Source organism: Helianthus annuus, chromosome 16 (assembly GCF_002127325.2).
Source record: "Helianthus annuus cultivar XRQ/B chromosome 16, HanXRQr2.0-SUNRISE, whole genome shotgun sequence".
Classification (NCBI taxonomy): Eukaryota; Viridiplantae; Streptophyta; class Magnoliopsida; order Asterales; family Asteraceae; genus Helianthus; species Helianthus annuus.
Window position 1 is genome coordinate 62732288 of NC_035448.2, and position 11100 is coordinate 62743387.

Below are 11100 nucleotides of genomic sequence, written 5' to 3' on the forward strand. Positions count from 1 at the left end.
CTAACTATTTTGGCCCCTGAGGCTAACTCAACCTCAAACCCTGGTTAATTACTAGTCACATGACATGCACATGATGGGTAAATTGGTAATTTCTTCTCACCTTTACTTTTACTGACTTTATAAAAAATAAAACAATAAATATCAAATCTTCAACCTCAAATCTCTGTACATGTCAATGATGATGCGTTCAGATCGTAAGCCACCGCTAGCGTTGAGATCTCCGATTAGGCTTCGTCCCCGCCGCCCTGCTCAGTCATCTGTAAACAATCTTCAAACTTCATCAGATACTCTTCGCTATTTTTCTCGATTTTAATCTCTTTTGGTTCGAATTTGATTGATTTTGTTGCTGGATATTTCTAGGTTTTTGATTTTATATACTGAATTCAGATTTTGAGTTCTGGGTTTGTTAAAGATTTGGTTTCTTTTTACAGGATTGTTTTCGACAATTCCTTTAATATGTTTTGTCTTAGAGATTATGGGTTTTTGATTCCCTAAACTAAAAGTTGGGTTTTCATCTTTTCTTTGGTTTTAAAAAGTTCGCTGTCTAGATGAGATTTTTTTCCTCTTGTGTTGTTACAGAAGATTTTTCCAAGGGTTCCTTTGAAAGTGGGTTTGAAGGAGATTAGGGATTTGGAGGTGAATGGGGATTTGTTTAGGGTTTTGGTGAATGAAATGATTTGGGGGTGAGCGGATGAAGGAGAAGATGTAGCCGTCATTAGTGAGGGTGCAGAGTGGCAGAAAGTGATGTGGGTAGAAATGATTTAGGGTTTGAAGATGATGGGTTCTTAAAGATGATGATGTGTTTTTGAATATTTGGGTTAGAAGATGATAATGTGCATTGTTTTATTTTTTATAAAGTTAGTAAAAGTAAAGGGGAGAGGAAATTACCAATTTACCCATCATGTGTATGTCATGTGACTAATAATTAACTAGGGTTTGGGGTTGAGTTAGACTCAGGGGCCAAAATAGTTAGTTATAAAGACCATGGGGACACATATGTTAAAAAATCTTATTTTGGGCTAATATAGTAAAAGTGATATAACCACAGGGGCCAAAAACGTAACTTACTCGATTAAATAATATAAAACCAATAACAATAATAATAAAAGACTGTATCTCATCGGAACTAAAGTGTTTCCTAAGCAAATAGATACACAAATAAAATAGAGACGTCATGGTTTAATCACACTGTCTCAAAATGTGCCAAGTAATTGATCGTAACACACAAATCAAATTATATTATACATTTTTCGATTTTACTACAAAATTTATTAAATTAGTTGTAGTTATTTTTAAACAGTTTTTCTTGATTATGCTTCATAGATATATTAATTGAACTAATTTTCAGATATTATATTCGTGTGTTTTCAAAATTGTTATGGATTTTAATAGATACTTATTATTTCATTTGTTTCTTTATTTAATTTATATTTTAAACAGTTTTTATATATCCATAATATTAGTCAGATATTTATCTATATTATTTAGTAATATTATTAATAAATAAAAAATGAAGCGAACGTTTTCTGACTTTATTAATTTATATTTATAAATAAAAAATAAAAAAATATATAGATTTTATGTTAATTAAGAGATATAATAAAAAGATGAAAATAAAAAAATAGATTTTGTAAAATTGATTTAAACTTAAATAAAATTAGGTGTTCGTACCCAAAAGTGTTATACTGATAAAATTAAAAAGAATGAAAGGGTATTTTAGTTATTATATTAATAATTTTGGTGTTAGTATCAAAGATGTTACAAAATTGAAACCACAAAACCTAAACACACAGTGGTGTTTGTGAAGAAAACAAGAAGACCCAAGAACGAATCAGATATGGCTTTATTTTTTATGATAACAAATCTAAAAAAACTTTGATTTTAAATTTTCAGATCTTAAAATAATTCTTTGAACACCCTAAATTTGATTTTGAATTTGCAGATCTTAAAATAATTATTTGAACACCATAAATTTGATTTTGAATAAAACGACGTGGTTTGAAACGGCCAGGTGGTGGAGAAAGTGTTTGGGGTTCTAATTAGAAGGGTTCAATGTGAAATCCCAATACTACAGTCGCACAAAACCTTTAGGGGTTTTGGTTCGCAGAAATTCAATGGAATTTAAGTGAATTGGAATTTGAATTTCATCTCTTAAGATGTTTGGTTCAACATAATTTGATGGAATTAGAATCCCAATTCCAATCTGTATGTGTTTGGTTGACAATGAAATTAGAATTGGAATTAGGCATGAATTCCTTTAAATTCCTTTAACTAAAGGAATTCAAAATCTTTTCTATATGTGAAGGAATTAAAGTAAGTTCATTGGAATCTTCGACCGTTTCGAGTCAAACTGTTTCGACCCATACCGTTTGACGCGAACAGTTTCGACGCGAACGGTTTCGACCCGTATTGTCTCGAATCGAACCATTTCGACGCGAACCCGTTTTGACCCGTACCGTTTCGACGCAAACCGTTTCGACCCGTACCGTTTCGAACTGAACCGTTTCGACTCGTACCGTTTCGAACCGAACCGTCTAGACCCGTACCGTTCGACCTGAACTACTTCGAATCGAACCGTTTTGACAAGTACCATTTAGAATTGAACCGTTTCGACGCGAACAGTTTCGACCCGTACCGTTTCGACCCAAACCGTTTTGACCCAAACCGGTGGTTGTGGGTGCCGGGTGATTGATTCCATTTCATTTGACAATCAAACACAACAAAAATGGAATTGAGATTCCAATTCCAACAATTTCCAATTCCAATTGGAATGTTTAAATTTCAAATCCAATTCAATCAAATTCTAATTACTATACAAATTCCAATTCCAAATTATTCCGCGAACCAAATGCTCCCTTGTTTATTAGTTGATAGAGGGCTTATTAGTATGTTAAACATTAATATTAATATATTAGAATAAAGAAAATTTAATTTGTGGTCTAAGACCATGTATAGTGGTTTAGCCAAATAATGCCCTCACCATGGGGCATTATTCGACAACTGGCAGTCCAGTTAGCATGGGGCGTTATTGCAAAAGTGGCGTAGTGGGAATAATGCCCTTCCAATCATATTAAAAAGAAACAAACTAGTTTCTTATTGGTGGGTCAAATCCAGTCAACCATTCCACAAACCATTTTAGGCGTTTTATATATAACGCTAAACCAATTTTTTTTTAAAAAAAAAAAAACTGCCCAAAAAAGGCCTATGTAATGGGGGGGGGGGCGTTTTTTTTGCAAATAATACCCCACTACGGGTGGTCTAAAGAATAAGCAATAAGAGAACAAATACTAAATTGTTGATAGAGGGCTTATTAGTATTTTAAACGTTGTCACATTAGAATAAAGAAAGTTTAACTTGTGGTCTAAAGAATAAGTTGCCCGACCAGTTCAAGACAATACTCTCCTTTATTTGTTATTCGGTCAGAATAAATGTTTGTACTTGGCATTGATAAGAAATAGCAAACCAAGAATTTAGCCTTAAACAGCGTTTTCGTTTCTAGATTTGCATAACCAGCCAATTTCAGTTAATAAATCCAAACCCTGGGTCAGATAACAAAGCAACAGACTTAAACAAATCGAAGAAGACACACAAGTAGTAACTAATAAGTTCCAATTAAGATTTTTCAACATGTAATATAACATTAATAAAATAGTAATTACAAAGCGAGTTAGGTTCACTTGATCTTAACATCTTCTTTCATAACATATACTTACCTTGATAATTTACTCATTCTCTACCCCTTCTCCATTTGACTGCCTGGGTACAACTTTAGGCCTGGTTACTGCTAATCTGCCTCCCACTAATGTTAAACCAATGACGTGTTTTCAGAATCGAAAAAAAAAAAACCTTTAATATTTTTGTTAGCAGAGTTATATAACTTAAAAAGGTAATGAGTCTTACCCTCCAAGGCAATTCATCTCCTTTCCTCAACAATATGTCCTGCACAATCAAGTTTTATAAATTAGTTGTGTTAAATTTGCTAGTACACAACGGACAGGATTACCTTTAGAGAGTTGTCGATGGAGTAAACGTCTCCAACACAACGCTTTTCATCATCTAAATTGTAGACTACAATCGTCAAACACTTGCCATCGACCATCTTTGCGAGCTCATCCCTAGCCTCAATCCCATACTCCGTTCCAATTTTGGGTGCACGCAATCCCCTGTTTTCATCGAAATAATTCATTAATTATAAACCCTTCAAACTCAAAAAACATATTTTGCTCCTACTAATACCGTCTTACAGAAATAAAAGACAGCTGAACCGGATGCTATACGAAACGTATCTATAGTGACCTGTGTGTCTGGTCGAAAACCCGGACCAGAACCTTTTGCATTGTATTCTCATACCCAGAACTGTAACATTAGCATTCGGGTTTTTTTAACGGGCAAGGCAAAGAAGTTTAGTAAGAAAACAGTTTCAACTAGTTGAGAAACAACCCTAATATGTGTTGCATATATTCTTATTCTTAAAACTGTTTAAGTGGGTCAAATAAATCAAATACAAAGGATAACAGCAAAATAAACATTGTTGCAAAGAATGTTAAAACAAATTAAGGATGTCAAATAAACATTGTTAAACAGTCCTGCCTCCGAATCACAAGCCCATTGGGTTAAAAGGGGTCTTATAAGCTAAAGAAAGATGCAACCTGTAACTAAGCGTAAAGCTCGCTTGACTTATTTCGTTGACCGATCATTCTTGTGTGTCCATTGACTTACCGTGCTAGTGCGTTTATTGTGTGCATGTGCGCGTGTGATTAGTTGCTACCATAGACGGTAGGAGTCACGATTATTCTTTGAGATCGTGTTCGGGGACGAGGGGTGCACGCAAGGAGAAGGGAAGGAAGTATATTTGTGCTTAAAAGGCGCGTGCCTTCTGGAAGGGGAATAGAAGGGCCGAGTGCAATGAGTACAACAAATTCTATTTTTGATACCTTAGCCTGATCTGGCACTTTCTGGCCAGAACTTCCATATCATCGATTTCCACCAACCTGTGACAACAAGTTAGGACTTGTAATCAAAAACAGCATGTACAAATTTAAAAACTTAAATATGACATGGAAAGAGCAAATACTCGTAGTCTTGTGTTCCCGCATTTCAAGTGCCCGACGATTATCATGACTGCACAACGCTATACCATGCTCACCTACAGCGTATAGTATATCTTGGGGTACAATATAGAAATCCTTAACCTCAACAGAGACACTGAAGACCACCCCATCTGTTACTCTTGTCCCTATCACCTGATTTGCAAAACTAATAAGAAATCGGGTTTGAAAAGAGTGTGAGTGTTGCATGAATTTCTTCTTACAGGAAGTGTCGACAACTGAAACGCCGGACCATCCACCGCAACCCGTGGAGCTGGAGCATACTCCGGAACCGTTAAAGCTTCATTACGCGGCGCTGGTCCTATCACAGAGTAATAATGAGGGAGCCCGTAAAATTGCAAGAAGCCCTTGAAACAGAGAAATTGATTAATATAAGTTATTCACTTAATCATAGATGACTCAAACTACACTCCTAATGCGTACGATCTTTTGATGCAAATATAAAGTTGCATATATGTGAATATTGTGAAAAAACCTGGTTCCGGTTGGCATCAATTGTTGGACCAATTTTGACTTTTTACATATATTTATACTTATTTTAGATTAGTAACTTGGTTTTAAAATGCGCGATACGCTTCGATGCGTTTTGGTCCAAAAATCTGATACGCGATGCGTAATGCATAATGCGAGCGCATCACGTATCCAATGCGTTTCTTATTTAAAAAAAATACTAAAAACTAATTATGCATAACAATTTTTATTGTCAATACTTGCATATAATAATATACTTCTAAATCATTTATTAAGTGTACTTATACATAAAATACATATAAAAAACACCAATAAACGTCTATAAAAATCAAAGAAAATAAGGAAAAAGAAAACAAAAAAATAATTCAGTAAAAAGACGAGATTGTGAAAAAACGAAAAAAATTCAGAAGAAAGTAGCATGGCTTTACCTGCAACACACTATCATAACGGAAAAATACAAAAATCAGAAAAAGTATAGTTTTTTTTTTGTACTTTTTACTACTGCAACACACAAGCTCCCACCTACATCTTTTGACTTTTACAATCGGATCTCATACTCTCTTTTTTTCCTTCTTTATTCTTACCTACAATCCATAAACCTGCAACTCATTCCCTAACGATTCAAAGAAACAAAGGTTGCAACGCAAAAATCCTTGTTGATACACTTTGTGTGGACGCGACTCGGCTCGGTTCGACTCGGCTCGGTTCGACTCGGCTCGGTTCGACTTGATTTCGACTCGGTTAGGTCCGGCTCAAGCCCGACGTCACGACATTTCTCCGTCGTGCGCCCCAGAGTTCGATACACGAAGCACGGAGCGCCGCAAACCAAGACCAGGTGACACATCACCATGACATCATCACTGTGATGTAATGATGATGTCATGTAGTGGAAAATTCATGAAAATATTCATTTGCATATGGATGTCGACGAAACTGAATATGTTTCGTCGACTAGGGTGTTTCGCCGAGGTCTAGCCCTGTTTCGTCGCTTGTTGGGCTTCTTCAGGCCCAATGTTTAGCCCAAGTTTGTTTCGCCGAGTTATGTTTGTGTTTCGTCATAGTTTGTGTATGTTTAGTATAAATAGCTCTTATAGTTTCTGTGTGAAACTTGGACGAGAGACGAGAGCTGTGACTTTGAGAGAGAGTCAGTAAACATTGTTTGTATATGTTTGTATCGTTCTCATCCCTAATCAATAGATATTGAATCTTTTGGTTACGCGTGTTCTTATTAATTGTGTTTGGTTTGCACCGTCACGGGGATTCCGCACCCATTACCGTGTTTGTGATAAACAAGGATAGGTTTTCGTTATCGATCCACCGGAAAAACGGGACCTACAATTGGTATCAGAGCATTGGCTCTTTTCCTTGTTTAAAACCAAACATTTTCGTGTTTGAAACAAGTGTGTTATTGTGATTTTTCAGATTTCGTTCTTAAAAATTTTATATATTTATGGAAATCAGTGCTTAAATCGTTGTTTTTGCTACAAGTTTTAGTGAAAATCTTATTAGTTTGAATGTTTACATGTTACTAGTGGCCAGTGGGTGTTTATTGAAACTTTAAGCAAAATTTTGTTTTCAAAAATTTCTCCGGTGAAAATTTGGCCGGAATCTTCAAGTAGTTCATCTGATCTTCAACGTGTTTTTGATATCTTCATAACTGTTCTTGAATATATCTTTGGTTGATCTTGTTTGAGTTTAAATTATAGGGTGTTTTATGTTTATTAATATTATATTGAAGGTGGTTGAATTTTGTGTACGTTTTATAATGACTTGTTGAAATTGTGGTTACTAAAAGTATGTGTGAGTTGAAATTTGTGTAGTGTGTCAGAAAAAGATAAGGGATAAGATTTTTTTTTAGATAAGAACAAGGAAGAGTTGGTAAGATATTTCAAAAGCAGTTTCGCCATTGTCAAACACATGTTTCGTCAAAGAATATCATTCTTGTTTCTTCGCAATTCAAATTAATTCAATATCAATTGTTGTTGAATTATTTAAATCATTTCAAAGTGGCCGACAACTTTTTGTATCTATTTAATTTTAATTGGGCCAATCTAAAAAAAACACAATCTAACAATTCACATGTTACTTAGTTTAACAATTCAGTTTCGTCGTTATCTTTTATCATTGAGTTTCGTCGCATCACACAACACACCTGAGTTTCGTCGCACCTTTCAAGGATTCTGTTTCGTCATAATAGTCCAACATCAGAACAGTTTCGTCATCCAGTCTTTTGGGTTTTGTCGTGCATTGAATTGGGCTTCAAACTGAATTGGGCCTCACCAGTTTCGTCGTTTATCAACAAAGTTAATCAGTTTCGTCGCACACAAAGATAATCAGTTTCGTCGCACACAAAGTTAATCTGTTTCGTCGATCAACAATTCAGTTTCGTCATAATTGTCCAACATCATCCAGTTTCGTCGTCCATCATAATTCACAAAAGGAATTCAGTTTCGTCGCACCTTTAATGAACTAGTTTCGTCGCACAAGAAGTTCAATTAGAACAGAGTTTCGTCGAGATACTTGTCATTTTTAACACAGGACTTGCAAAAGTCTCTTAACAGTTTGAGTTCAAGTGTGTGATCAGTTTTTCACATACATACATCAATCATGAGTTGTACGAGCCCATGGGATTGGAGTACGGACCCACGACCAGCTCAAAAGCACACTTCGATGGCCGAATATTTAGCGAATTCCATACCTCAACAACAACAGTCAATAAGTGCAAGTCAATGGGCATTGTTGTCGAATCAAAATCAAAACATATAGAATCCTTTGGTAGCTAGAGGAGAAGGAAATGCAGCTACTAGAAAGACACGTCATGATCTGTTGAAGAAGAAATTCGAATCATTTCATTTCTTAGAGAATGAAACCCTAAATGATATAACTACTCGTTATTATCATTTGATGAGTGAAATGTATTATTTTGGTGTTCTTGCATCTCAACAGGAAATGGTAGCACGATTTGCTGATGCTCTACCTCCAAAGTGGAGCCCATTCATTGAGCTTTTAAAGCATACGGGCGTTCTAGATGCTATCAATGTTAATATCTATGAATTCATTCAGAAGTTGGAGCACAAGAACGAAGAGGAAATTCGGAAAGCTAAAAGGATTGCACCTCCTCAAAACACAGAAATGTATTTGCCGGGTTTTGGTCCTTCAGCTAGTTCTAGTTCCATTCAGCAACCGAAGCTTCAAACGGCGTTTGTATCAGATACAAGCTCATCTCCGTTTCCACAGTTCAATCAAAGTGCTTATCTTTCGCGATCTCAACCCCAACCTCAAGCACAACCTCAAGCTCAAGTTTCCACAACACAACCTCAATTCGATCCAAGTGTCGATTGTGGTCCGGCCATACAGTTGGGAACCTATGATCAAACAAGAACTGCGTTTTATGCTGAAATTGTCAAGAATGTTAGCGATGGTGAATCTTCGGGAAATGATGACAGTTCAGGATATAGTGGCAGTACTGATGAAGATGGCTCAGGTGTGAGTGATTGCAATTTAGAATCGGACGTCAAGGAGGGAATGGATTCTGAAGCTGATAATTTGTCGAATGATGCTAACAAGAAATCTGACTTATCAAGAAAGTTGATGCTACATCAGAAGAAATGGAGAAGATTCTCACTGAAGATGGATCTTTCTCTTCTCAGACTGCCTTTATGGCTAATGTCACAGTTTCTACAAGTCAGGTAAAATCTGAAACTCCTAGCATATGTAGTAATTGTGCTGATATGAAACTTAAATGTGCTGATTTGAAACGTGAATTTGAAACGGTTCATAGTCACAATCAGAGTTTGGTTATTGAACTGTCTAAATGCAAAGAGGCAAATATGGCTTTAGTTCGAAACGAAAAGGAATTTAAATATGTAATTGAAACCTTAAAGAAAAGCGTTTCCGAAGTAAACAAAGTTGTTTATCATAAACAAGTTAGTATTAACGAATACATTAACATTGTTGAGGAAACCGAAAAGGAACTAGCCATTGCCAAATGCGAGCATGATGCTATCAAGCAAAAATTGGAGAGTTATTCTAACTCCCGATTTGTGCTCGATCACATCATCGACGTTCAACAACTAAAGGGAAACATGAAAGGCGTTGGGTATAAGTCGTGTCCGTCTCCTTTGAGACACAACTATACCAAGATGCCCGGTGAAGAGGATATGCCTCGGTATGAACCCAGTGTGCCTCTTGATTATGAGGAAGTTACTACTGGCCTAGGGTTCAAACCGGACAATTCATCGGAGGGCTCATCTGATAGCAAAGAAAAGTCACCATGTGCTTCTTATCAAAGTCCTCCAACCGTTGAGGACTATGATTCGTCAGAGGTGAGTGACCAGGATGAATCACTTGATGAGACGAAAGGAGTAGAAATTCCAATTGAGAATCATATTCTTTGTGATCCTCCTACTCCTGCAGTGCAACCTGTTGCCAAGCAAGTGATAGATCCTGTCAAAGCTGTCAAAGATGTCAAGAATGACAAGGAAAGTGTGTCTGCTGTTAAAAGCAATAACGTGTTGTATACTTTGGTTGGTGATGCTAAAATTTATTCGGACAATGATTTTCCAATTAAAAATGTCGATCCATCTTTGATTGATAAAGTTTTTGAAGACAACATGAATAAATTATTGGGAAAGACGATCCCTGGAGTTGTTGTAACTCAATGTGATCCCATTCCAAAATCCGAAGTCAGAAAACAATTTGGAAGTCAAAAATCACCAACAAAGCAACAACCTTTTGCTCCTAAGGGCAAACAACCAGTTCAACGAGCTCAAAGGCCTAACGTTTCTAAATCAAAATATGAAACAAAAGGAGCTCGTTATCCTAAGAGAAGCAATGATGTTAAATTTGTAGCATCAAATGGTACTGATAAAATTGAGACTTTTGAAAACAAATCAAACACCGATTTTATCCAACAAGTCAAGATTTTAAAACATAACAGTCAAAACAATTACACTCAACATACAAATGGGTGTGATGAAAGAGCAAGTACCTCAGGTTCTACAGGTTCGACATCTGCTAGTCGATCAAATTCTCCTAAGTTTGTTGAAAGAAGAACGTGTTTTAAATGTGGGAAGTTTGGGCACACCATTAAAGACTGCACAAACTCGCCCAAACCAAATTTTGTTGAAAGAACCCCACCTGAAAAGGTTCACCCTCAACGTCGTCCCGTTTCATGAAAACATGATAAAAGAACTGTTAAGGAACAAGAAACGAAACAACGACGTCAGAACATCAAGGCTGTTGAAAAGGCTTTAAAATCTGAAGTCAAAACGGTCAAAAGGGAACCAAGTTCTTGACAACCATTAAAACCAGAAGTTTCAAAATCTGTTTACAAAACTCAATCTGGTAAACAAAAACAAACTTGGAAACCTAAGACGGGTGATAGTTCAGGGGGAGATGCGGTGTTTGAAAATCTTCAGGAAATTGAAATTACATTTCTTGATTCTCAGGGGTAACCCAAGTCTATGAAGGCTTGGGTCCCCCTCTCCAACTAATCTCTGAGTGAGTGTGTAGGAAGTTC

At 36.2% G+C, this 11100-nt stretch overlaps 1 protein-coding gene across 1 annotated transcript; it reads right to left on the bottom strand.

Annotated features, from left to right (window-relative positions):
- Nucleotides 1-3600: 3600 nt before the first annotated feature.
- LOC110916078 (staphylococcal-like nuclease CAN1) lies at nucleotides 3601-5521 on the bottom strand. The gene is made up of 6 exons (XM_022160832.2): nucleotides 5312-5521; nucleotides 5075-5243; nucleotides 4935-4991; nucleotides 4004-4163; nucleotides 3901-3939; nucleotides 3601-3799 (listed from the first exon to the last, which is right to left on the bottom strand). The coding sequence occupies exons 3-6, from the start codon at nucleotides 4970-4972 to the stop codon at nucleotides 3785-3787; spliced, it is 252 nt and encodes an 83-aa protein (XP_022016524.1). The 5' UTR covers nucleotides 4973-4991; nucleotides 5075-5243; nucleotides 5312-5521; the 3' UTR covers nucleotides 3601-3784.
- Between the last annotated feature and the right edge of the window lie 5579 nt (nucleotides 5522-11100).

Coding starts and splice junctions, on each gene's coding strand:
- LOC110916078 (XM_022160832.2), bottom strand. CDS start 4,972: ATGGAAGTTCTGGCCAGAAAGTGCCAGATCAGGCTAAG. Junction 4,164..4,934: donor AAGTGCCAGATCAGGCTAAG/GTATCAAAAATA, acceptor CGATGAAAACAG/GGGATTGCGTGCACCCAAAA. Junction 3,940..4,003: donor CCATCGACAACTCTCTAAAG/GTAATCCTGTCC, acceptor TTGATTGTGCAG/GACATATTGTTGAGGAAAGG.